The sequence below is a fragment of the Apteryx mantelli genome, chromosome 16, assembly GCF_036417845.1.
Source record: "Apteryx mantelli isolate bAptMan1 chromosome 16, bAptMan1.hap1, whole genome shotgun sequence".
In the NCBI taxonomy this organism is placed as follows: domain Eukaryota; kingdom Metazoa; phylum Chordata; class Aves; order Apterygiformes; family Apterygidae; genus Apteryx; species Apteryx mantelli.
Genome location: NC_089993.1, coordinates 4,462,218 through 4,490,155, shown reverse-complemented (window position 1 = coordinate 4,490,155; position 27,938 = coordinate 4,462,218). Strand labels below are relative to the sequence as shown.

Genomic DNA, 27,938 nt, shown 5'->3' with positions numbered 1-27,938 from the left:
GGCAGAGTCCTTTCCTGCCCCAGCCCCAGAGCCCGTACAAACATTTTACAGAGGTGACCTGCTTGGACTGCAGAAACACCCCAAGGTAACTGAGGTCCCAGAGCCAGGACAAGACCGGCTCCTGTTGTGTCGGGATATACACCATTTTTGCTCTTTAAAGAGACTTCTGCACCCCAGGAATGCTGCGGCAGGCCAACAAGAGACCTGCTAACTCTTACAGCCCGAGCAGGCCAGGGAGAGTCAGTGTGCACCCTTTCTAGGGGTGCCCCCGCTGCTCTGCAGAGACCCCTCCATGCCAATGCTTAGCAATTTCTTCACAAGAAGACTTTCCTTAGCTGTTATAGGACGCACAAGAGCTCTCCGATATTCCAGCAAGACTGTGGCCCTCAGACTTTAACATCACTGGGTCTCAGCACTCACAGGAGCCCCTGGCCCACATCAGCATCCTCCACAGGCAGCTGGCAGTGCAAGCAGCAGGGACCAGGCAGCGCCAGCTATGGTATCCGCAGCAGGGAAGGGCTGACGTTGGTCTCGTTGTACCAAGGTCAGGAGTCAGCAGGTCTTAACCAGCTTCCCGTTAGCACATTTCTGAAGGAAGCCACAGTCGCAGAGTGCTTGGCTGAGAAGGTGGCAGGTGGCCACCACCATCCGTTGCTGCGGTTCTCAGCAGGGCGGAACAGCGGTGCTGTCTCGGTGGGTTGTGCTGCAGTGTGAGTTACTGATCAGGGCACCGACTGCATCCACACAATAGTTCTGCTAGAGCGGGCTGTCCTGAACCATGTGCTCTTCATGCATGTTCTAGCTTGCATGGAGCTCAGTGCCTTCAGTCCTCTCCGAGTAGGTCACAGCTCTGCAGTCTGGTGGTGGTCAAGGAGGTCCCTCTCTGTGCCAGCTCATCATCCCCTTCCAAGCTGATGGTCACACAGCTGAAAGATCTCAGCAGACAACAGTTCACACAGCTCAGTTGTATGGACCATACCTAGTGAAGCATGTCCTTGGTAGGCTGGATTCTATAGTTCATGCGTGCCTTCCAACTCGAGCAGCTCACTGCAGGGTACGAAGCCCATAAACATCAAACTAGTCCCAGTTCAGATGACCTGGATGCAGGGCTCTGACTGCAAACAGGCTATCCAAACAACAAACATTGTCTTCAAATGGTAAACATGACAACAGCTTGCAATGCACATTTTTCACAAAATTTGAACTATGGGAACTATGCAACAAGTGCTCACTGACTCCATCTCACCACTCAGACATGTCCCTCATGCAGCCGTCTCACTCCAAGCCCACGTCTACCAGACATGTTATAGTGGGACCCACACCGATCTGAACAACTCCAGGTGCGTTCCCTTCACAATGACAGGCACTATTCTCACCATACAACCCTTGCTGTGGCTGCCCCCATAACTGTAGGGAGGAAAACAGCAGAGGATTAAGTTTCTGACACCAGAGAAAAATCTCACCCAGTTGCACAATCGAAGACTCTTTGCAAGCCCCATGAAAGCTGGCACAATGCGAGTGGGGACTGTGATTTTAACATTGTGCTCAAACGCCAACAACAAGTCATTCTGGCCAGGAGCTGGTCTCCAGCTCAGGTGTCCTACGATGCAACATCATGAATGTTAGGAGTCTTTCTTTCTGCAATCAACTCTTGATCACCTGGGACAACAGACTGCTGGAGGGAATAAGCAGAACACCACAACGGAGGATACAAGACACAGGCAATATAGGCTGTAAATACGAGGGTAAAACTGAGAAAGAAGCCAATACCGATCAGCATCAGTTCGGCCCAACACCTTTCAAGAGCAGCTAGACTGCTCCCAGAGCAGTCTGACTCGCACGGAGCCTGGGCAAGGCATGTCTGCACCCAGGGCCCAGTATGGGCAACGCACACAATCCTTGGTCATGGGGAAGGGCTGCAGAGACCACTGTCTACAGTATGAAACATGATCTAGCAAAAAGGCTTGGTGACACAGAGGCCTACAAGGGAACTAAGACAAGTTATTTAAAACAACAAAGTAAGCACTTTATTTCCATTAAGCATGTTGTTTTAGTATCACAATGGAATGATGAGAAAACGTTTTTTAAAAAAAAAACAAAAACAAAAAAAACCCAAAAGTCTCTAATCCCCGCAAACAACAGGGAGGTTTCAAGGCAATTTAAAAACAAAGGGAGTGACAGAAGTGCCAAAACAGTTCCAACGTCATGAGTCTCCTCCTCTGAGAGCTGGGCAGGGGCAGGAAGGTGGAATGACACGAAGGTACGAATGTCTGAAGTAGTCTTTGGCGCTTCTGCCTCATGATTGATATGCACAAGATCTCTCGAGACAACTCCACAGTAATCTCTGGACGCAACAAAGTGCTACGTTAGTAAAACAAAACCCCAGTGAGAGGACTTTCCATACAGTTGAATTGCCCTGTGGGTTGGGCGTTAAGACACATCCTGCAGACAGTGCTGACTCCAACCGGGGGCCTTTGGGTTGGGAGAGAAGAAAAGGAAGCGTGGTGCGTGAATCCAATAACATGTGCCCATGTGCAAGACTCCGTGTCCTGCAGTACTGATGAAATCAGGGAGGAGAGAGAATGTGGTGGCAAAAGAAATATGTATCCATTCCCTACAGTGATCAAAACACGAGTCCAGTGCAGTAACTATAGTTTCACAGTTCCAGGGGGCAAACTGTCATTGCAGAGTCTGTAGTAACGCAGGTCATTCACCAGTCTGTGCACATTCTGCGTAAACGATGGCAGATCCTGGAAAAGATCAAGCAACACATTGTACTGCAAACAGAATAATACCTACAAGCACTGTCTTACTGTGGAAATTAGAAACGAACTGAGAGGGCCACAAGCACCCACATGTATTTCATAGCAGACAAACAGACCATTTTCTCCAGAATCTGAGCCCAGGAAACTCCAATTTCTGCAGCCCTATGTACAGGGACCATAGACTGCAGAGCTGCTCCAAGCAAAGAGCTGATTAGAGCTCTGCTCATGGCACTGGCTTCTCCATGTGCAGTCAGGCACAACACACTGGCCATTAAACAGCCCCCGCAGAGGCAATTGCTCAGTGCATTTCTGCCAAGGCTCCTGGGTCCCAGATACCCCATAACAAGGGCTAATTTTCCCTCAACTGCCTACTCGAGTCCAGTGATTCTCTCAAGGCTCCTTTCCCACACACCCTAACCTTGGCCTCAAATCCCCACCGTCTCCAACTGGAGAGGAAACACTCAGTGGACAAGCAAGCTTCAGTAGATGGAAACCATGACCTACTGCACTGCGATGACGTTCTGTGGGGAGGTTATAGACCATTTGCTTCACACTCACAAGGGGTTTGAAAGAAATGCAAGCAGCTACACTGCTGTCATCTTCACTGTAACCCTTGAACATCTGGCAAGCAGCTGGAGCTAAATTTTGGCAAGGATCCGAGCATCCAACTCTAGAAGACATCAGTCTACTCCTGTGAAACCCCCCTCCAGGAAATGTATTCCCTAATTCCCACAGCATAAGGCAGCCCATTAGATGAAATGGCAGATTGGCTACCTACAGTGAGAAATCCTGGGCTAGGCACTGCCAACTATGGAAGTGCTTGTAACCAAAGGGGCACTGCCTCAAAACGCCACACAGAGAAGCCTCTGGCTGTTGGCTAACGTATTTTAGGAGTAAAATAACACTGCACATCCTGGGAGCAATTTTACTCTTCTGAAGCATTCCCCCCTCTTACCCTGTCCATTTTGAAATTCCTTCCCAATACGTTTTTCTGGTTAGAGTCCACACCATCACAACTGGCCAGGAACTCAGGGAGAAAGGCTGAGTAGAAGCCATCAAAGTCCACTGAGGCCATATTGTAAGTGGCAATGCCAATCTCCTCCTGCAACAGGTCATGCGACTTGTGGACAAGCACCTGAAGTAGCACATTCACAAACTGGAACAGCATGGTTGTCCGGAAGATCTTCTACACAGTAAAAGAAGCACACAGTTACATGTCTGCACACAAGCAATCCTCCCGCGAGAGGGTCAGCAGCTAGTGCACAGCCTCAGAAGTAACAACTCTTCAAGATCAGACTGTGTAAGTGAGCAGGGCTGCACCAGGCCACTTTGCCAACAGCAGCTTCCGAGCTATGAATGAGGGCTGCAAGCCCTTGTGGGCACAGAGCAAGCTTTCCTAGTCTGAACCAGGCCAAGATCGCAAATGGGTACAACAAACTAGATTTATACCTGCTTTAGGGCAAGGGTGAATTTGGCCTCATTTATCTCATGTTGTCTGATTCAAGCTTAAACCTTTGGCATTTAAGCAAACATCAGGTCCCATTCAAACTCCAGCCAGTTTTAACTCCGCCTAGTGCTCCTGAAAGCATCTTGAGTTCCCAGGGAATCTGGCTAGCTGCCTGAAAGTCTGTAACGGGCAGCTGTTAACATGAAGGACTGTCCTTGAGTTGTGATCACAAATGCAAACCTGAAAGCTCTGCTTCCATAGAGTTACCAGAAGGGCAGGACCCTGGCTTCCAACTCTAGTCCTTCAAGACAGCAGCTAACAAGTCAAAATAAGAGGGTCTGGAGGATGGGTCCCACATGACAGCAATGGACAACCTCTACCAGTGATACCACAGTAAAGATTAAATAAATATTTATTTATATAAATATTTATTATAAATAAAATATTTATTTATATAAATATATAAATCTGCTGCTCACCCAGATAAGAATGACAGAGGGACTCAGCCACTGTCCTGTTGATGACCCAAATTCCACTTTGCCAGGCCAAAAGTCATGCTGTCACTAGGTTTGTTCTTTGCTTTCCCTCACATTCAGGAGGGCAGGTACCAAGGCTTTGCTTTGACTGGCTAGAGTTTGGATCCCTCCTGTGTCCACTGCAACAGTATCAGGGAGATCACAATGCCACTCTGACCACCAATGCATCCAACAGGATCACAGCAACCACAGGCTGTGGTATATAAGCCCTCAAATCCTGACCTTCAATTTCCAGGCCATTTAAGAGCTTCAAAGGTAGCTTTCTAATATCACAAAGCAGTTCCCAACCTCCTTGAATTGGAAGACACCAGCCTTTAACTGCCCTTTGCCTAGCACAACTTCCCTGGCAGTGATTCGCAATTCCCTACCAAGCAAGACACAGAAGTTTTGCTGGTCAACTAGGACCCACCTTGTGGTACAGCTTCTGCTTGGTGTTCAGTGTCTCCAAGTAGAAGAGATTTTGCTTGAACAGGTGAATGTCAGGCTGCAGGAAGGATTGGCCAAATGCCTACGAACAAAAGCAGACTTGAAGAAAGGGGAACGATACCATAAAAATATCAAATCTGTCAGACAGAACAAGAACATTTTCATCCCAACACCACACTCCTGTCAAACAGAACCTGTTCACAGATCTCACCTGGAAATATCATTGCATGGCTTGAGACACATGCCAAGAACTTGGGCCCTGTCTACATTGACCTGACCATGCAGGGTGGTGAGCCACACCGATGTTTGAGAAGAACAACCCCCTCACGGATCCTAGCAGCCTCTGCTGCTTCTCAGTGCAGCTAATGTACAAAAGAAGCGGTTGTTTAATATCAACTATGCTGCTGCCAGATCAATGGGGATGAAGAAGCTTTCGTGGAAATGTGATCATATCCAAAATTCACAGAATAGTTTTCTAAGTTAGGTCCGTTGGGAACAGATGACCAAGCATTCATTGGAGAGGAATGCTAGATGCTGAGAGCAGTGTCCTCGGCAGACTGTTTGCTCATGAAGGATTTGGGGTATTTCTCAGAGACACTACCTAGAGTACTGTGGTGAGCATGAACAAAGCCAGAACACATGTACAGAGGTTTTATTTTCAATCTAAGTCTAGAGACCAAGGCAACTGGCAGATGTGTTCAACATGTTACTGCATGAAATTAAAAAGAAATTAGAGATGAGAGTTGGAAGAGTGAACTTGGCATTACAGAAATGGGGAAGAGTCTAAGAACAAAGTTTGCTGGACCCCACCAGGCTGGTCTGGTAGCTTATGCAGACTTTGGGATAAAACATCTTTTATGCCCTGAGCTCCCTTGAAACACTGTACAGATGAGCAGAGGTGGGCAGCAGAATTGTCCTAGCTGATGCTCTTGTATCCTCTAAGACATTTATCGGGAAACAAGGGCATGCCTCCATATTAGCCATTTTTTGTTAGACGGCCAAAAATGGTCCAAGTCTCTTCAAGACTGAGCCCGTTCTGGACTCCCATGTCCAGTGGAAACCAGTACACAAACTAGCAATATTCTGAACACAAACACACGCTGTTCTCACAATGGAGGATATTTACAGGATATTAAATAAAAGCTTTGCATCAAAACAACAGGAGCCAAGTAGTAAAACAAATAGTCCAGAACTGTCCACCAGCATGTAGTTAATACTGAGATTAACAAGTAAGTGTCCCCCAAAACAACATACCGAGGAGAGTTTGGTAGCATTACACTGCCACAGGAGAAAAAGGAAAAGATGCTTGGACAGCCCTGCTTAGGGACTAAGTCAGGCCTCATTCACATCAAAAGATGCTAAGATAAGGAAAGGTTGGAGAGAAAAGTCAACCTCATTCATGTCAGTGCAAGAGTTCCCTCCTCCCTCGTATCTCAGAAGGGACCCAGGACCTGCAAGCACTCCACAATGGGTCGAGGCAGTTTTGGAAAGAGTCCTTCCACCTGAAGCCTAAGCACGTGGCCCTCCACTCTGGCGTTCAGTGCCCTTGGCCAGGCAAGCCCTAGGCTCTGAGCTTCCAGGGCATGGTGCATGTCCTCTGTTTACACTGAAGTGAGCTGGAGGTAAAGGGCCCCGCACCAGGTAGTCTGTTAAGGAGGCCTGATTAGGAGGCTGATTCTGATTTTACTACAAGTTGCACTACCAATTTGGGAGGCAGTTCTTACACCTACGAACTGCACAGCAATTCATTTGGCCAGCTCTGATCTCAGTAACATGTGGAACAGTCTGTCACTCTTTAAAATTTAAATTCCCCAACCTGGCAAGACTGGTGCTGGCTCTGCATATGTGCTGGCATACTCCCTTCTCTATTCCTCCAGCCAAAGCCTACAGGATTATCCCACTGATCCATCCCTACCAGATCCAATGGAACAGCATAAAACAAGTCCATATAAAAAACGGAGACTGTCTCACTCTCATGTAAACTTTTCTGCATAGACAGTTTGTGCTAGTGCTAACTGTAAGACTTGCAACAACAGTAAATGTTGGTTTATTTATATTTTAGTAATATTTTAGTTCCAGACGCAGGGTCTCATGCAGGATGGAGGCACGGAAAGAAATTAACATTCCATCCTCACTCCGCATTTTCCCCTCCTCGGTGAGGCACTGCCTTGCGAGCACAGCAGCTAGGCTACTCTACAGGTATTCTGATGATTCTCATCAGTTCCTAAACTCATCGCCTCACTTGAGACACTGTCTAATCTGAATGAGCCACGTTTTAATGCACTGCTGCAACCAGCATATGCTCCATCACAGAAAGGGTTCTAGACAGCTGTGAAAGTAACCAGGTTACCTGCATAATGGCACTGAACTGTGCTTCATTCTCCATCTGCTCTTCTGCTATTCCTCTTTGGACACTGGCCAAAACACTGGATTTGAAAAAGTACCGCCAGTTATGATGGAGAATCCGGAAAAGCAGCTCAAACAACTCTGCTTTCACATCAGGAGATGAGCGCTAGAAGAAGAAAAAGAGAACAACTCAAAACAGGTTCCTGTGCTGGAATCCCACCGCTAACAGTATCCTGTCAGGTGGCCACCAGGACAGCGCTTTGCAGCAAAGGCACCAGCATATCAAAGCATTTCCTTCTAAGGAAGGCATCAAACCCAATGACTGTTGAATAGTGCTAAAAACTCATCATTCAGTTATGAGTTCCACCTTCTGCTTTGAGCACACCTGTAACTTTAGCTTCTTTGACAACCCCTGACAAAGTCCTCTGCCCATTCTGCTTCCAATTCCCACTGTCCAGTCACCCAGTTTGCCCTGCATAGGGACTGACATTTACAGGAAAAAGCAAAGAACTTCATTGCTCCCACATTCCAGCACAACCTCCTCATCCAGTCTCCCCTGTTCTCCACCCAGTGTGACAACAGTCCTACCTCTGCAATGATGGGGTAGACCTGCTCCATGCACAGTGAGATGACGCTGGGTAGAAAAGGCTTGAAAACTTGGCCTGGCTCTTGTACCACAACTTGCAGTATTTTGAGAAACTTCTCCACCACCCGACAGCCAGTGCTGCCCTCATGGAGGATGCTCTCTGCCAACTGCTCCCTACAACACAAAGTGACTGCATAAGAACCACCCTAGAGATCTGCTTGTTTACCTAATATAACAGAAAGCACATAGTGCCTCTAACTAAGTTTGCACAGTTAATGCAGACCCAGTACATTAAGCCTCAGAAGGGAGCTGGCTTTTGACTGAGGATTAAGAGACATCCTCCCCCAACATCAAGAGCTTTTAGAGACGGTTAGGGCACACTCAGATCTTGGGTAGGAGCTAATCAGCAGTGCTGGAGTCCAGTTCAGTATCACACACTTCCAAGACTAGAACATCTGTGGGAGAGCTGAAATAGCCCGGTGGCCTGTGTGACGGATATGTGTGGGCTGGGTTGTCTCAGATCCAGAATCATTCTCCTCAGATTTAGTCCTTGCACATAGCAAAAATCTGGCCACAGAGAGGTTGGAAGCATTATATTCCTGGAGGACGTGGACTTGTGAGAGCAGCTCACCACAATTAATCATCTTGAGGGATAAGAAAGCAATGAACAAAGGACAATACCTGGTGAACATGTTTAGAAAGGTCTGTATGATCTGCTCGGTGAAAGGCACTCCCATCTGCACCCTCAGTCCTTGAAACAGAGTGAGGAAGAAGCTCAGCATCTCATCTGTCACATCTATGAGAACAGGAAAGCCAAAAGAATGTGTTAGGGGAGTGCTGAAGTGCACTGGGAAGTCTTTTTACGAGAGATCTGTTCCTTCTGTACAGGGAAACCCATTTGTTCTTTGAAATTTAGCAGCAGGGCTCCCATTAGAAATGGAAATCAGCAGCTGGGTACTACAGGGCTTAAAGATTGTTCATTCATTTCAGAAACTGCCAGGGACAACAAGTACAGCCAGCACCAAACAACTCCCAGAACAAATATGATACCATCAGCAAAGACCCTTAATCTGGTCTGCCTACACAGAATGCTTGGAGAAAGCTCTTGCAATGATCTGGGCCAATCTCCAGTTGTTTACTGCTTTTATAGGGTTAACAGGAAACACAAGGAAGTCCAAAACATCTATACAGTTTGGAGCAGCTAAGAGACAGAATCCAACTTTTTTTCCCGGCAGGAACTGAAAAGACCCTTCTGACTTCAGAAGTAATTTTCAGCACATGGTTGTACAATTAGCTGATCAGCACTACAGGATCAGCTAATTCTCCATCAGTCCCAACACGCTTGATTGAATAACCAAGTTAAGCTGTAGCTGCGCAGCTCTTGCTTTGTGCGGCCTTTTATAGCTAACACAATTGCACTGGCCTCCTCCCCAGACAGCAACTCAGTGGAGTCGCAGCTTCAGCACACTCTCTTGGATCCTTTCTATTCTGCAATTTTGTTTTCCCTCTATTCTCCTCCACTCTGCTCCACTGAGAAACTTCCACCTAGCTCCAAGAAGTTTTCCCAGAGTGCTTTGCTCTTCATGTGAGAAGCTGCAGTAGTCCTGGGCTCTCAAGCCACCCTGATGTGATACAAAACCTCTTAAGTCATTGGCAACAAGACTGCCAAGCAACAATCTTGCCTACACCTCAGGAGACTTTCCTTTGCAGAAAAATCATTTGACCCGATCTGATGAGAGCTGCTACTCCTCTTTGTCTCCAAGCTTGAATGCCAAACATACTTTAGAGACAGACAGGGCATTTTAAAGCTTGTTTTGTGCTCAGGAACGCTTCCATCCTTGTTTCACTGCTGAACATGGGGCATCTCCATCTTTTTGAAGAGTGACAAACCTTTATGATCATTTCCTAGATGGTGGAGTACAAGGTCTCCCTTTCCTGTTCTAATTGAAGATTCAGCCCAGTTCACAAGTTTCCATTTGAACAGCCACCCAGAAGTACTGATTCACATTACACTTCGGCACAGCAAACCCACACACTTCATATGAACATCACGATTCTACAGTGATGGACTTTGGATGTTATCAGTTGGTCATAAAGCTACTCACAGCATTAAAGCCTGTCCTATGGTTATACCTGACTGATGAATGAAAGCTGGGAAGAGGGCTAGTGAGACCTGCACGGATTCTTGCAGTGACTGATAACAAATCTGTCGGGACTTGGTGGATTCTCCAGAGATACTCTCTACAATGTCTTCTAAAACGCTGAGCGTCTGATGGATGATCACTTTGGCTGCAAAATGAGAGAGAGATGATACTTTCTGCATACACCATAATGACTCACCAGAGACAGGAAAAGAGGCAAAAGTCAAATTCATGCATACAGTAACTAAAACCTTCAAGATACCATATACGCCAAGCCCAGGTGTGAATAAAGTGTTCCCAAGTGCATGTTTACATTTTAAGCATTCAAGCAGGTTCAATTAAGTCACTGTAGCTACTTGCCTTCTTAAATTATACAGCCTTACTGCCCTGCAGAAGTACCAACTGCTTGGGTAGTAAGGTACAGAGACTGAGGGGAGCTGTAAGCTATATTATTTCAAACACGCTATTGCTAAAAACACTAGCCAAGAAAAAAAGAAAAAGCACTTTAGGATAGTCAAATATACTGGGGTTTCTATTTCTGAAAGTAACAACTCGAGTGACACACAAGCACTGTATGAACTAACCCAAATGTTGGCAGAACTCGAGTGGCTCAGTTGAAACCACATGAGCAGTCTGCTGATATTCTTCCTGGAGGGCTCAGATGGCCCTCTCCCACACTCCTTCCTTCCCTGCACAGATTTGACCAGCACGTCAGGTTTGCACACTGATCTATCAGAGCTGTGACACTGCAGACTTCTAAACAATTCTTTCAGTGATTCTCCAAAACCAACCAATGTTCCCCCCCCCCAAACTGCCCCAAACCAACAAACTCATCTCCCCCTCCCCCAAAATAGCAGTTCCAAAACATGTACTGAAGCTTCCAAGGGTCCCTGGACCCCACCAGTGCAGGGCTCTCCTCCTACTTGTATACATCATCTACAGGACTTGCTAAGTCTTGAAGAAAATCTTATCTTCTCTTTCAAGTTTCTGCAGCTGTAATCTTCACCAATGCTGCCTCCGGTCAATGTTTCTAATAAAACAGTCTGGCAGCCCTAACATTAGGCTGTTAATTATTCTTAAAGCAATCATGTCTATTCAAAGTTTTATCACAAACTTGATCTCTCTTTCTCTGGACAAGTGAGGAAGATCGTGCTTTGATGGAATAGTTTATAGGCAATGTGGAGTAAGCGTGCCCTTTACACACCCACAGAATAAGAGTCTCTTCACAGAAAGGAAGAATCCAACTGCTCCTTTCCTGCCTCCCCTTATTCTAAGCACAATTTCTGAGACAAAATAGTTATTGATCAGCACTTACTGTCCTCCAGTTGCACTTTCCTCTGTGGCAAGATGGCATTGGATTTTAATTGGCGATATTCTCTTGTGAGGGCAGAGATTAGACTGGCATGGTTGGTGGAGCGAACTGCCCACTGCTGTTCGCTCTCCGGAAGATTTGGCCAGGGCAGCAACAATACGTTTGACAGTGCTCTGCACACCAACACCTGGGCCTGGAAGCAACAAGACATTAAGCAAAGGGACAAAGTTTAACGGTGCTTGCTACAGAGCACCACGCTAGACTGACATCCTAGAGCACAACCCTAGCCTGACATTTACAGCTGTCCAAGACACGCAGCAGCGCTCACTATCTGAGCAAAGGGTTCAATAGCAGAAGTTGAACCCCAGCAAAAAGTAGCAGCTCTACAAGACAAGAGAAAGAAGCAAAGCTCCAGGACTTCAGGGCTGGAGTCAGCTCCCAGCACTGTCAGTCTTCCTGTGAAACAGTAAGTCTCTATACTTCATGTTATCTCTAAAATAAAGATGATGCCACCTTTATTGCTCTTTGTCTGGTTTACACATTAAGCTTGTAGGTGTGTGCAGCACTACATCTCCATGCTAGTACACAATACAATGGTATCCCAATCCCCATTGTGGCTTTTCGGTACTTCTGTAACATAAATATTAATCTGGAGTGAGGAATACAGAATGCTACTAGTTTTGCAAAGAAAATCATGTCAGAAATAACATGCTAGCACTGTAAAGACAATGTGAGCAGGTGTAGGGTCAGGGGCTGTGTCAGCAAATAAAAGAGAAAGATTTAAGTGCTGCAATTGTGTTTTCTCATTATGTTGTGGTTGCAAATAGATCACTATTGATAAACTGTGCAACTTGGATTCCTGAATATCCAGTGGACAGAGATAACTACTTTTTTGTTTTGTTTTTTAAACACAGTAAGAATGGAGGCACCGCTTCCCAGGGACACCTAATCTATGTTCTTCGTGTGTTTTTGTGCCAAAAAAGTCACCTTATCAGGAAGCCGCTGAGCAGAAGTGTCTGTGATCCTGTTGAACACCTTCTGCACTGCTGGGATGCTGATCAAGAACACTGGTCGTACTGTGGTGGCTAAAGAGACTAGCAGGTGGCACGCAGATAACAGCAACTTCTCTTGCACCTGAAACAGAGAGGGCAGGTGGTCAGGGGCCTCTGTAACACCACCACAGAGAACCTCAGGATGCAATACTGGTATCAGACAGCATGGGGAGCTGCCATTACTAAGCAGTCATAAGCAAGACAGTTTATATATAGTATTTACTGGCCAAATATCAGAACACAGGTAAGTCCCCTTAATACTGGGGGGAAAAAAAAATTTCCAAGCCACAAAATCATTAGACTCTGTTAATGAGCCTAATAAGAGGCTGCTTACTCTTGCAGTCATTTATGCCATGATGCTACCTAGCATTGCCATTAGTCTCGCTTTACATGAAACGTTTGCTGTGGCTCTGGAAGTCAAATATCCAGCTCTCAAAGACAGAGTCACATCAAGAGTCACAAAAACTGTGGTCCACAGCAGACTGTTAAACATCTAAACAGAACAGCACTATCCTATCGCTTAAGAGTCTCCCCTCCTCTACAGGAAAGCTTAGTCTCAGCACGCAGGCTAGTACTGACAAAGATACCTTAGAGCTGATGAGGGGTGTAATTGCCTCCAGGGCGGTGGAGACGAGAGAGATGAATTGCTCCGGGTTCTGCCGGTGAACCTCACTGTAGAACTGCGCTAGCCAGTGCGAGTAGGCCTGCAACGCTGCCAGGGACTGAGCGTGGCTACAAAGCGGGAGGAAAACAGCAGTAAGAAAGATGCACGTGATAAAAGGTATACTGCAGAAGAGCCATGGAAGAGCAGAAGTCCTCAGTACAGTATGTAGTTTTGATGGCATATCAGGGACAGGTTTGTTATTCTTAGCTTTTTTGTTAAAATTTGTTAGAGTCCAGCTTGATCATCAAGTTCCCCTGGTGGGACAAGAAGATTGTTTTTAAATTGCACTACATTGGTTTAGGAGGATTGTTGTGCCAGTGAACATTAGATAAAGGATGTAAAATGGTATCTGTCTTTTATTTCTTTTCGTAACTCTTTACCCTCATATTTTAGCACCTGGAGAGGTCTGGGATCTCTGTTTAGATTTAGAAAGTTCTGTGCTCTTATTAAAAAGAAAAGCAATTTATAGTGGCGTTCTGAGTTCTGCAGACTTTTCAGCCCTGTGCAAAAACAGGCATGAAAATGGAATGCAATCAAGAACTCACAAAATTAAAAAGTAATAATAATAATAATATTAAAAAAAAAAAAGACTGGAGAATGGCAAGTGCTATGACACTGCAGTCTCAGATGCTCCTCTAATCACTTGCCATATTCCCTAATCTTGCAGTACATGAATCATTTTGCGCACCCATTTGACTGACAGCAAGGGAGGCTAGAAGGTAGTTGCCTTATGAATACCATTTGGCATCTATACTTACATACAGTAGTCAGCCTGTAAGACACATTAACCAGTTGAAAGAATTGTTCATAACCAATCCTTATTCTGCAGATTTTATTGAAAAGAGGAGTCTATGAACACTGATATTCCCTCCAAAAAATAAAGATTCTCAAACATGCACATGTCCCCAACATAGTGACTGGATTTAAGATCTCAGTTGCTTATGGCAGGCAACTCCCAGGTCTGCATCAACTTCCTTATGAACACCTCTCTTTCAGTCACCAAGTCCAGTAGGATTTGCACACAACAGGAAAGAATGGGAAAGTCTTTATTTAAAACCTTACCTTTGAACAGCAGGATGAAGTTTTGTTTTGTTTTTTTAATCAAAGCTTTTTCTTAATATCTTCTCTCCTTCCCTTAGTGTATTTATTGCCTAAACTCTCCCCCATTCATTAACTGAACAGGTGCATTGCTTAGGACAGAATTAATAATATCACCTAAAACATGACTTTGTCCCAGAACCTGCACCCTCTAGGCTTGTTTAAAGGTGTGGTGTAACTGGAAGCATCCACTGAGCAACAGCATTAAGTCAAAGGTATAAGAAAGCTAGTAAATTCAAATTACAATCAACTGGTAGATCAATACGTTATTGTTGGCACAGTGCTAAAACACAAGTTAGGACAATTCTTAGTGAACACACAGACAGGTGTCCTCCAAGCATTAGGCAACGTATCTTTGTTAGACTAGCATTAGAAAAGGGATCACAAGTTTCTGCAGCCACACTGGACGTACCCAAAAGGAAGGAATGAAAAACCCTCACTAACAGATGATGTAAAAAGCCTCCTGAGTTATTTCAAACCATAAAGGAGAAACAGACCATTAAAACAACATCAGCTCCACAAAACTTAGTACTAACAACTTGGGATTATTAGAAGTCGTCCAGGGAACCACATGATGAAATCAAGTGTGGGTTCTCAGTGAGCTGCTATACATGCAGTCACAAACTAGAATGAGCATGTGATGTGTTTAAAAGGACAAGTTTAAATTTTGCTCACAAAATGCCAGCAGGCAGCAAATAAGTTTGTACAACATGGCCATTACAAATGGCAGGTCTCTAAAAGGCTGGTAAGAGCAGTGTTCTGCTACTAATGGCATCAAGGTTCTACATTTAATGTCAGCTTCTGGATCGAAGGTATTCATTTGTTTCAGAAATGGAATTCATAGCTTGAAGGCATACATTTGTCTTGGAAGCCAAGGGACTCAAAACCCTGCACTAAGAAAAAAATCTTTTACGCGAGTCATAGATCTGACTTCAGTAGCAAAAAATCTGTAAACCTGAACTGCAAACAGATAGTGGATCTGTTTCTTATAAGACCACCATTTAACACTTATTTTACCATCTAATCATACTGCAAAAAACCTGTATTTTCATGGCCATTAGTACACACTAGAGTAATGGTTTGCTTTTAGAGCTAACACAATGGACCTTTTTATTTTTGACTCCAAGTATATTTTTCTTTAAACAGTCTGAGTTTATCATTTTGAGGGAACAGTGGTCCAAGAACACAGAATGCTAGTAGCAGCCTTGACCTTTAACAATTAAAAGGAAATGCTCTCCTGGTTAGCTAGCAATCACTGGAGACACATTTTTCAGAACAGTTGCCAAGTAAATGCTTAGGAGCACCCAAATTTAGGGGATCTAATGCTTCCTCCACCCCATGTAGGTACTGAATTTAGATACTATCGTTTGTAGCGTATATCTCATACTCACACATCAATAAGGTCAGGTTTCAATACAGATGGTACTGCAGTTTCGATGTTGTACAGTTTAATCTGGGACCCGTATAGCGTTACTTTTACCAACCTGTAAGCGAATACATAAATGGTAGTGCAAAGGAACTGTGAGATGCATATACACACTACAAATCTGCTACAAAACCACTAGAAGAACATCTTATCTGAATGCAGCTCTTGGCAAGTCTATGTCAATATTTAGCCAAAATACATAAAAGATTTAGGTTGCCTAATTCAAAGTAATTTAGAGCCTATTTCCTTGTTTGTGGTAGAACAGAACAAGTACAATGTTCCTAAGTGGAAGTGAAATAAAAATGTAACCAAGGTGGCTCTGTAATTTGCAGCTGAGTGCTAATTAAATTTCTTGGAGAGTTTCTTGAAGTCTGCTTTCCAGTTTTCACAATATTTTTAACAAAAAAGATTCCAGAGATTTAGCTCTATGACATGCAACTCTGAAGTTATCAAACTTTACCATTGCATCACAAAAACACATATGCTGCAAAACAAGTACCTCAACCTTTTCCAATAACTGATTTTATTTAACCCCCCCTTCCCATCATATTAGTAATTTATTTCTTTGGTTATGAGATACGAAGTCATCTGGGAAACTTAAGTGTTGCATTCATCAGTGCTAAGCTACTGGCCCTTGAGTTGTTTGCATCTCAGTTTAATTATAACAAGGGAAGGCAGAAAGAAACCTTGCTTTTGACATTCACTGCAGTGGTGACAATAGTTCCCTGTACTGACAAAGGAACAGCAAACTCCCCATCCCATACCTACCTCTCTACCACTGTAAGAGCATCGTTGAACCTGGCAGCAAACACATCTCCAATGAAGTATTCTGCTAAACGCCCGACAGCCTGCAGCAAGGAGCTCAGGTCTCTCAAGGAGCAGTGCAAACGCCGACAATCATTCTCTGCAGTGATGTTCAGCCTATGACCTGAAATGACATTATAGTTCATTAGCAATGAAGCCAAAAGACCCAAGTGTATATATTCACTTGTGCTAATATCTGCTGAATAAGAGCCTAGCAGTCTGGAAACTCATATTTTAAAAAATTTGTGTGAGAAAGAAAACACATAACCTTGTGACTGTAATAAATACAGCTCTTTGGGATGGGAAAACTAATTACAAAGCTACAGGAAATGCAAAGTTTACTCTAATTACATTACAAGCATTCTTCTTAAATTAGCTCTGCAGTGGGTCACAGTTCAAATCTGAGCACTGTCCAAGCGACAGAATTATTCAAACTGATTAAGGCAAGTTCAACTGCTCTGACTCAGCCACACTTGAAACTCCTCTTTGAAGGATGAAGTGGATGTTACCAAATGTTTCAGACTTTTACACGTTTATTTTCCTCTATTTGGAATGAAGATCTAAAAAACCAGGAGCCTTTTTGGTTATTTGTTGACCTCAAAAAGCAATTCCAGATCCATGAAGAAGGTCATTACTGAGACTCCCTCTGCTGGCTAGAGTGCAAAAAATGCTCCAGCAACAGAAGCAGATTTGGAAGAAGGGTATATTTGCTTCTAATTTCAAATGTGGTTATTTAAATTCATATTTTTCAGATACAAGAAACATACTGATAAATGGATTTTCCAGCCCTATTAGCTATGCAATTGTTTAACTGCTCAATTGTATATATCTCATCTCCGAACACCCCAGACCTTTCACTTCCCCCAAAAACAGCAACAACCCCCCCCATACATTCTGCAACACCATGTTTTAGAGGAACTCTGCTTTTCTTTCCATTGCCCATATTTAATCTAAGATCATTTAAATTTTCAGCAACAAGCCTGTCATGCACATACCATCTGCACCGGCATCCTATCATCCAATTCTGAATCCCCAGTTGCATCTAAGCTATCTCTTCTAATTCATGAGCCGAAGAGCCAGTCCCCATGAAAGCTTCTAACATGCACTGTGACTACAGCATTAAAAAAAATGCACACATTGCTTGTGATCCTAGGTGTGAAACAATCCTAAAATTGGAAGTATTTTTTTCTGAACCATCTATGCAAAATTGCCATTCTTTACATCAAGAGAGCCAAGAGTACCTGAAGGAATGTCTGCTTTCATACAAAATTTGTTACAGACGCTATATTACATATACAACAGTATTTAAGATTGAACAGATTCCTTTTACTGAACATATTGGAAGACTTCAAACATCCTTAGCTATAATCTTTCTTCGTCCAGATCTCTCAGTCATTCCACTACTTCTACTTTCCTCATTTCTCAAGAAGAAGCAACACGCTAAAAAAGGAATCACATTTTTCATTCTTATTCAGTTCAGAGTACTGATTTCTTTTTATACTTCTTTATATGTGAAGGCTCCCGAGATGCCAGCTAGACAGAAATCTTCAGAAACTGATACTACATCCTAAATACTTGATCTTGTCATTACGTTACATCTGGTTTTAATTCAAGCCTAAATAAAAATGCTCCTATTATGACAACTTCACTTTAAATTTAGAGCCCAAAGCAAACAGAAGCCCAACTCTTCCTGAATGGAGTTTTAGTAGGAGGGGAAAAAAGTAACCATTATCACTTCACATTACTGTAGCATTTGATGCTGCATACCTGTTCTTAACACGTTACCTTCATTTCAAGTGCCAGAACAAGGTAAGAAGTGTAGCAATACTAAACCACATTATTAAACTCCAATAGCAAACAAAAATCTGACTACTTAGCCATTACACACTATACACGTTGGGGTAAGAATTTCAGATCCTAAACGGAATATGGAGGAAGCAATGCTAAAGCAGGTGTATAGCATTTTTGCCATTCAAAATCTGCTATTCAGAGCTGAGGACTACAGTGATGGATGGTGGTATTACCTGTCCCTGAAGTGACCACAAACTGCTGGAGTCCCAGGTACACTTCCAAGTTATCCTGCAGAACTGGAAACTAGAGAAGACAAGGAATGAGCATGACTTTGGGACTTGGTAGACACAGTTTACACTCAACTATAATTACACTGTTAGAGAATGGTTTTCATTTCTCCCTACTGCCTTCAAAAAGACATTTGGAAGAAAGGCAAGTTTCCAGGTTCTGGGCCGATTCTGCATGGCACAGCTTCTCATGTCTCGATAGCTGTCATAAAAACAATGAAGATCACCACGCTGAAGGGACTCCTCTGTGACAGCTCTCCTTTTCCCACAGATACCAGCAATCAGCTTCACAGTCTGGTGGCCTGACAAGTATAAGCGATAGCGTGGCACAACCAGACTGAACAATGCAGGGGTACAGAATCAGGGAAAGGCTGAGCCTGGAGCACAGGACACCTGAACTGCATCCACCCCGCTCATGAGCAGCAGCTTCACAAATGCAGCTACCAAAATACTCAACTGAAGAAGCTGAGTTCAGTGCCTCGACAACGGAGTTCAGGAGGAAAGCACTGCAGCCGCCCTTGCTGGCAAGCTGCAAACTGTATCAGGAGCAGCTGAAGCCCCATGGGGAAAAGAGCCAAGCGAACAAGTGACAGTCATGATGCATCCTGGTCTAGGAACGCAGAGCATTAGCTTACTTCATCATTCAAGACTGACAGCAGGCATGCCTGTTCCTACTGATACTTAGCTGAGCAACAGGTTGTGCTAACACGGTGGAATATATCATACACACAGACTAGAAAGCCTCGTAACTGGCGTTCAGCCAGCCAGGTTACTGCAGTGGTGTGTATTAGGGCATTATTTGCCTTGTGCCTGAATGTGTTTCCGTACATACAAGACAGAACTGCACGCTAATCTTTTCCTTGCAGATATCCCACCTCAAAGAATATTTTCCAACCATTTTAGTCTGGCATAATTCCACCTAATTTCCATTGGCAAAGTCAGAAACTACATTTCAGGTGGCTGGATTTACAAAAGCTCACCCATCCATCAGTGGAAGGAACTGTAGCCGTTCATTGCCCAGCACGGGACAGAGTAATGGCAGCTGTCATATATTATGTTTTAGATGTTTGATACTGCTAGCCTAGCCACTGAATTCAACAGCATTTTAAAGACTATTGTGAAATGCATATAAGACCTCTTGAGCACCTCCTGGGCTATCCAGTGTACAAGAATGAAATAACGCAGGGCTCAAAAGCATTCACTACCACGATTATATTGTAGTGTGCCTAAATAACAGTCAAATGTCTTTATATAAACTACAGGAGTAGAACTATTAAAAAAAACCAAAACCCCAAAAAACAGATAGTCTTCCTCTTGTTAAAGCCTTGCTTTAAGCAGCCACATGCTCTTCACCATATGACCCATATGCTCAGTGCGCTCAGTGAAACAGCTGTTTCATTCATTGTTTGCATCTTGCTGACTCACACCATGCCACGCACTGCAGAGGAACTTTTACATTCACGTGAGAAATATGCTGCTCGCTGCTTAAGACTTTCCAGTAATACGCTTCTGGTGTTTAGCTCAACCAGTACGTTTCTTATTAAAAATATCCATGAGCAAGAAAAAAAAAAAAAAAAAAAATCAGTCCAAGTCAGGCACCTTCTTCCTCCACAACTGCCCAACTTCTCTGCTTCTTGGGAATATGGTTCAGAGGTCAAGGTATGTAATATCTCCAGCAGAATTACTACATTTGCTTTGAGAGCCTACTGAATACACTCGCCTTTTTTCTCACTGGGAGGAAAGGCAACAACCACTGAATTCTGGGCTCCACTGGCTCACAGCCTCAAGAGCTCCTCCTCAGAAACCATTAAATGCCAGAAACCCAGGCAACTTTTTACAACACTAATCTCAGCAACAACAGTGACACTAGTTGGAGAGAAGCAAGCTTATCTGTGTTTATTAGACGTAATTCCCAATTGTCTGAGGCCCTTTCTTTAGCATTTGTGTCTAGCCTTTCATTTAAACAAAGATTTCACTCTCTGTAAAATCCTAATAATGAGATTCTCATCTGTCCAATTCACAGCACTGCCTCCTAATATAAAGGTCAAGATAAACAGCAGCGAAGGATTGTTACCAAATATTTACATCTGGAGAGATGGGAATTTCTAAAGAGCCTAGTGTCCAGCAAATAAGACAGATGCTCACTGCAGTGCCCTCTTCAAAATACACCAAGAAATCTGACAAAGCCGGAGAAAGACAGTTTTTTCCCTTTGACTTCTAGTCTCCCCTTTGCCAAGCTTTCGCATCTAAAAGCAAATCCCTGTTATTTTTTCTCCTCATTGTGGCCTCTATCAAACAGCTTGCAACAAACTGCAGCGGTTGGTGTTCATTTTGTGTGGTCCTTCATTTGGTCGTAACTACTTACTAGTGTAGAGAAGGCATGAGTTGGCAAGAGCTCCATGACTTTTGCAACCACCTCCAAGCTCTGGCGCAAGTACCGCTGCCACTCAGTCTGCTGCTACGGGAAGAAACACCAAGGTAAGGATTATACTTTCAGATGGAAACAGAGGGCTCTTTGCAGACTAGTACGTCTTCACTTTAGCTCGTGTCTAGCTAGTTCCTTTTGAGAGCTTGACTTTTGTGGACACCTGAATCCTGAAGAGATACTGTTCTTCCGATTACCACATGCTCACGGATGCCTGATGGGGAATAATCTACCCATCTATTTTGTGGGCTGTGCGCTTATGTTCCCCTGGAGCGATAAGCCACAAGCATTCACTCTTAAAGCACGTTACTGTGCTGCTGACAAGCACCCGCTATACAGCACAACCTGCCCTTCCAGTAACTCTGGTCTCACCCACTCTGGTCACCTACTCCACTTAGCTTTTATTCTTTTCTGGAGCACATCAATATTGATCAAGCTTATGCTTACCAATGCTGACTTAGGAGAAACAGAAGGTTCAAATGAAAGCACCAATGACAAATACAGCTTAAAGCTTTTGTTCTCAGAGGTATTTCAGCATTTACATTCCCAATCAATAAGAAATGGATACCTAATGCCTACGATAATCAGGACATAAGTATCTGTATTTTTTCCACGACAAAGTTAAAAATAAATAAATAAATAAATAAATAAATAAAAGGTTGGATCCTTTTAGTGTGACTTTAAGTACAATAAAAACACTTCATGCTCCTTTAAACCTCAAAACCCAGGCAGAATTGAGTGAAGAAGCAGCAGTCTAGCTTGTGCTCCAAAAACTTGACCATGTTTTGGGAAAGACATTCCAGCCCTAACCAGTACAACAGTTCATATCCAGACCTGCAGTTGTCCTTGTTCAACTCTGCTCCTTACATCATCATCCAGTGTCTCGTCATCCAGCTCCTCCAACTGTGCCTGGTTATACCTGAACTGGATTCGATTCAACACCTCTGTCAGCAACAGAACCAAGGCGTCTTCGTACCTGCGGCCATGGAGAAAACAGAGCAAGAGACCGATAAAACACTTCTGCAGAGATTGCTCTGGCCTCAGTCCTTCCAGCAAAGGAGAGGTGCAGAACAGATGGCTGTTTAATGCAAGACATTGCAAAGAGCCTGCAGCATGGCTTTACAGGCTTGTTGAGGAATCAGCAAACAGATCCCAGGATTAAGAATAACATGTCATTTTAGATAACAATGTACCTGCAAGGAAATAGCCTGGGGTAATATCTGATACCCCCATATCTCTGAGGGCCTAACCGAGAACTTAACAGGAGAAGGAGCCTAGGAGTTTTAAAACAGGACAGGCAGCAGGAGTAGTTATCAGGAATAGCAGCAGATATACATGAGCAGCGTGAGCTTTTTCTGATGCACAACAATTACCCATGTCCTGCTTGCAAACACCAGGCACATGTTTTGATATGCTGAAAGCTGGGCTGGCCTTATCTCTGGGTAACTCCATTTGGTCCCCAGCACATGACAGCACCTCATAGTCTGCTCAACCTGCCACCAGGATGGAGGAAGAGGCGGCTGTAACAGGAGGCTGCAGCAGCTCCTCCTGCTTCAGCTGCTCCTCAGCAGCCTCAGTCTGGTGCTTGGCTTTTGGGTAGGCACCAAGGAACTGATGAAGCAGGGCAGAGTTATTGCTACCTTCTGCAAAAGGGGGCCTCCTCCGAGGCAATTTGTTCTGCTATTCTCTTTCCCCAAAGCAGCTGGCCAATAAATTCAGTATCTTCAGCATCGTCTCATTCAGCCACAGTTTTACAATTAATCTTTAGTTAAAGGAAGGAACAATTGATAAGATAAAGGAACAGTGGCACTAATCACAAGTCTCAGCTCTTCAGCAGAGGTGAAAAATTAAGAGTGATGGACTGACCAGATGGTTAAGGGCCATTCATGGATTATTTCTTACCCAGTGATCTTACACAGGGTTTAGGTTTTCAGAGAATGGGTCTATAAAGAAGAGGTCCCTTTTTTTTTTCTTCAGACCTCTTGCTGTTGAATGTAGCTTCAATGTTTATGTCAATGTCTTCAACACAATTGCAGGTATTTTTGCAGCTCATACCAGGCCCTTGTTCACCATTAAAGTAAAAGCCATCACTTTTTCCACTTGTACTATAACACTAAACTAAAGTCACACCACTGAAAGATGTCCTCTCATCTTTCAGAAGCTATGCAGCAGGTATAGAGCACAGAAGATCCTTCTTTCTTTTGATGACCGAAGAATAACGCCAAATTGCAAAATCAGTGCAGAACCATCTGAGCATGCAGCCATTCCTGCTAACGCAATGCCAAAGTTCGGGGATTTGATGGGGCTTTTTTGGTTTGTTTTTTTCCCCCCATTTTTAAACTTCCTTCCTTAAAAGATGTGGTCTGAGCCAAAGGCAAGTCATGTCATTTTCTAAATAAGATCAAGTTGGAAAACTAGGCATTAAACATCTACTGACATCAAGATTCAGAGCATGATGTAATCCAAATGTCGGACTAGTCAGCTGTGTCACTAACTAAGCAGCTGGAAGCTTTCAATGCAAGGAGGCTGACTTGCCATCTTTTCTGTAATAACATGATGTAACTTCGGATTTGGCAATTTATCCAATAGTATAACTGTAATATGTACAAAATGCAAAGCTTTTGAACCACAGAACAGGAAGTTTCATCTGGTGTTCCTGTTGTGTAACCACACCCATGTTATCAAATTGAAGCATTTACATGTCTTAAAGCATGAAGGAAGTTGTAGCTATAGAAGTTGTCACTAAGGGCAGGTACTTCTGACTAAACAGCAGCACAAGCTGCTATCACTTATATGCCATTACATCTCCAAGAGAGACAGCTATTGTTTCTTTCGACTTTTTCTCCATAACAAAAAGACCAATATGAAGATAATACAAGTTGCATGCACGTTTGCCGGACAAAGAAGGGGAGCAGAATACCAAGGCAGTGTTCACCAGCATTAGGCAGACACACTGGCAAATTAGGAACAAATTATAACCTAGCTCAAATGCAAATACATGCTACTTGAGAAATTAAAAAAAACACAGTTCCCATGCTGAAAGGAAGAGAACTGTCTGGGGTAAGCTAGTTCCACATTTGTTCTTTGTGGTTATGATGCCAGGCTGTCTTTCAGTAACTAACCACTTACTTATATTTAGCATACTCAAGGGGAAAGAAACGTCTACAGTTAGTGAAACACAACAGGGCACATGCCATGGTAGTTTTTAAGCCTGCCACACTTGAACAAGATATCGGTGTATTCACTAGTCTTTTTAAAATGGCAGCAAAGGGATTTCTGATAAAACAAGCCACCTATTTCAAGGGGCAACAAAGGAAGAGCTGCCAACCACAGCTGCAATTAATACACAACGCACCATTAGCCATAGAGGTGGGTCAGTAGAACTGAACTTCCAAACATAGTGCCATCGTGATTTCTCAAATAACTAATTATCCTCCAATTCTCCTGGTCTATCTGCTTAAATATATTCAGTTCAAATATATTCAAGTCCAAAGCTTTCTTCCTCTGGTTGCTAGGCTCACACAAAATATTTAAGTGACACTTTTTTTGCCTTAATTTGCTCAGTTTGAATTAAAAAGAAAAGAAAAAAAGTCTAAACTTTGTGGAGTTTCCATTACTATCACACAGATTCATTCAAAAGGAGTTCAAGGATTTTAACAAAATAAAGTAACAGGCATCTTGTGCAACTCGAGCATGTGCAAAGTTGGCGTAAACAATGACTTGCTCCTCATAGTTCTTCCACAGTGACCAGGAGAATCTCATTGCAGCCGCCACATCCTGACAGCCTGCTGATCGCTTACCTGTTGAGTACTGCTTCTTTGTCTGCCAGACGACTTTTAATTTTGCTAGTCAGATAGTCCAAGAAGAGCGTCCAGATGTCTAAGCAGGAAAAGTAACCTTCATGGGTAGGCTGAAATACACCAAAATTCACGATGAATGTCATGAACTATGGCAAGACTTTTTTATCACAGTGAAAATATAAGTTAGTATGCACTTCACACAGTGGGAAGAACTTTCATTAAGCACTGGATTCCTGCTCCACTGAAAAATGTCCACAAGATCGCTGGGGAGATTTACAAGTCTCAACTCTCAAAAGATGAGCAAGAGCCTTAGCACCAGGGTGGGAACCCAGAAATTGCAAGGGTGGTCTCAGCATTAACCAACTTTATGGCTTGCTGCATCAGCCTCTAGCACTTCATAAGGCTGTTTCCTTGTCATTATTCACATGTTGAAATGCACTGTGACAGCTTCTACAGCAGGGTGACAGTTGTTTGAGGTCACAGGGTTTAACTTTTTGAAAATAGTTAAAAACAAGCACAAAGAAAGCCTCAGAAACAGTAAAAGCAGCAGTTGCAGGAGAAAGAAAAGCACCTCAAAATATAAAACAAGTGATACAGATTTTTCCAGACAATATTTTCTAAAGACTAGCAGAGAAATAAAAGCAGAACCAAAGTTAAATACCAGACAAGTTACTCATGCAAGGTAACTACATCCTACTACTTTTCTCCAGCTAAATTCAAGAGAGAGACTCAACACATCATGTCATTTAAAAGTCCCCAGCACTACTGAACAAGTTCTAGTAAGACATGTTAAGTACTTTTTTCTGAGCTAGCTTTAGGTATCAACTCCACTGGGGAAAACAAGCTACCTGTACTGTACAGGAGAGAGTAGGAGAAAGAGGATAAAGGACCGAGAAAAACAATGTTGCGGTGGTGTACCTGATGAAAAGTGTATTTGAACAGCAGTGCCAGAAATTCAACCACAGGAAACTGGGAGTAGGATTCAATTCTTCGTAGGTGGACACTCACAAAGAGACGGAGAAAGTCTGTAAACTTCTCAATGTAGCTACATGGGAAAGAAAAGAAAATACAATTGAGAAGACATGAAGGACTCTACAAGGGAAGCAATTTCATTGAAATAGTGATAAATTCACTCAAAACCCTTTCGTTAAAAAGAATGTTACAATTAATAGCCAGTAGGACAATCAAAATATAAAGCCCTGCAACAATTACCTACAGGATGGGCAACCCTTCATTCCATTAATACCTGAAACAGCAGAAAAGACAGTCTAGTCAAAAGCAACTTTAATATTCAGATAAATATAACTGAGTTTCATCAGGCCTGGAAATAAGTACAGCCCCCCCACCCTAGAGAAATAAGTATTTAATAGCAAGGCTCATCTTACTAGTGTGCATATACAGTTAGTCAAATAAACTGCACCGCTGAGGAGATTCAGCTGAAAGCAAGAAGTTAATGCCAGAGTTAGCAATACATGTGTTAAAAATTCACAACAGGTGGTTGGACAGCCATGTAGTTTAGGGCTGGAAAGGACTGTTTCTTATGCACCGCAGATCAGCCATCATCCATAAATTTCCATACTGAGCCTGGTATTTTGTGACTGAATTAGACTATAATAAAATAAATAAATAAATAAAAGCCATTTTCCAAAACCCAGGACTATTCAATGCTTGGGATTGCACAAAGTGAAGATCCAAAAGGGAATCTGTTATCAAAATTTCAGGGAGTCTCATATGAGTCCACCACTAGAAGAAAAGTTAAAGGCCACAGCGGTAAGCTGTTACTGTGCAACAAGAACACGCACTGCACAACATGAACTTTGTCTGGGTTAGAAACCACCTTCACATTTACCTACACAGAAAACAAGCAGGTATTCCCTCATTCCATATGCACGACCAGAGCATTACGACGCCATACAAAGACCAAGAGCCTCAGTGACCCGGTTACGAGGCTGCACGCAGAGAAGCCCATCTTTCCCATACATTAAGAGTTCTAAAGAATAAAAGTATTTCACGTTTTTCTTTTAAAGAAAGAGGAAACTAGGGTTAGCGAAGTTGCAGACATGCCTGAACAGGCCAGTTTTATTACACTGCCCTGCTCTCCTCCTGCACACCCTTTTTTGAGGGGAAAAACTGTTCCTTCTAAATGAGAACTAACTCAGGATTGGAAACATTACCAGTTAACAAAAGGTGCATCACTGATAGTTAGTCTAAGCCTACAAATCCACACAATGTTTGGTATATGCAAAAAGGTCAGATTTACATTTACTTGGCACTGTCTGTTTGGCAAGACTTACCATCACTGAACACGTCTTCATTACTGACCAAATGCTTCAAAATTAAAGTATTTAGCAAAAACCAAGTATCTGGACCAAAACATACTTTTTTTTTTTTTTTTTTTAAATAAAAAGCAGCGCTGATCAGAGGTCACTGAAATTGGCATCCTGTTCTACAAGCCCCAAAGCCTAAGTTGCAATCTCTGAGCTATCGCTTATAACCTTACTAGACATTGCCCATTCCATAAAATATCTTGGAATCATCAAGTTAAAGCCAGCGCAAACAGGAAAGTGAAGGACAGTTCAAGCTTAATTTTTTTCTGGACTAGTCTGCCAGTACAATCCATTCAAAGCCATGCTGACTTTAAAATAAAACAGAAGATTAACCACCACAAGAGGCAGGGGAAAGAACAGACTTGGGGCAGACAAGCTCCAGAGACAGCAATATACTGAAGCGAGGCAGTTTAAACTGTGCCAATTTTGTTGAGGACTTTGTTAGTTCAAGTGAAAAAGAATTTCATGCCGTAAGTTCTTTAGTTGCGGAAGTAAAAGTATATCTATCCCACTAAGTGAAGAAGGGAAAAATCTTCCCATCTTTAAGGTAGCCATTTCCGTGCTGAGGACAGAGTCAGCTCAGAGAAAGCTCCACTCCTGCAGAAGCCAGCTGCAGTTTTCCAAACTGTCTCCAGAGCATCCTAGTTACATTCCTATTTCAGACTTCGGTAATGAATAAAAAGGGATCTCAATTACAGACATCAG

At 43.2% G+C, this 27,938-nt stretch overlaps 1 protein-coding gene across 9 annotated transcripts in view; it reads right to left on the bottom strand.

Moving 5' to 3' along the window:
* Positions 1 to 2,001: 2,001 nt before the first annotated feature.
* Positions 2,002 to 27,938, bottom strand: part of XPO6 (exportin 6) — a 61,815-nt gene continuing 35,878 nt past the window's right edge. For 3 of the 9 annotated variants that reach the window (XM_067306004.1, XM_067306006.1, XM_067306011.1), the window contains 17 exons: positions 25,825 to 25,951; positions 24,907 to 25,016; positions 21,941 to 22,082; positions 21,047 to 21,136; positions 18,628 to 18,697; positions 16,568 to 16,727; positions 15,765 to 15,857; positions 13,199 to 13,343; positions 12,547 to 12,693; positions 11,563 to 11,752; positions 10,240 to 10,395; positions 8,788 to 8,902; positions 8,109 to 8,280; positions 7,525 to 7,686; positions 5,158 to 5,256; positions 3,721 to 3,951; positions 2,002 to 2,750 (listed from right to left, as the gene is read on the bottom strand). In XM_067306004.1, coding sequence (XP_067162105.1) covers positions 2,649 to 2,750; positions 3,721 to 3,951; positions 5,158 to 5,256; positions 7,525 to 7,686; positions 8,109 to 8,280; positions 8,788 to 8,902; positions 10,240 to 10,395; positions 11,563 to 11,752; positions 12,547 to 12,693; positions 13,199 to 13,343; positions 15,765 to 15,857; positions 16,568 to 16,727; positions 18,628 to 18,697; positions 21,047 to 21,136; positions 21,941 to 22,082; positions 24,907 to 25,016; positions 25,825 to 25,951 — 2,311 coding nt within the window. In that variant the 3' untranslated portion in view covers positions 2,002 to 2,648. Of the gene's footprint in view, positions 2,751 to 3,720; positions 3,952 to 5,157; positions 5,257 to 7,524; positions 7,687 to 8,108; positions 8,281 to 8,787; positions 8,903 to 10,239; positions 10,396 to 11,562; positions 11,753 to 12,546; positions 12,694 to 13,198; positions 13,344 to 15,764; positions 15,858 to 16,567; positions 16,728 to 18,627; positions 18,698 to 21,046; positions 21,140 to 21,940; positions 22,083 to 24,906; positions 25,017 to 25,824; positions 25,952 to 27,938 lie in introns of all 9 variants that reach the window. The other 6 variants (XM_067306002.1, XM_067306003.1, XM_067306005.1 and 3 more) reach the window with 3 other exon arrangements.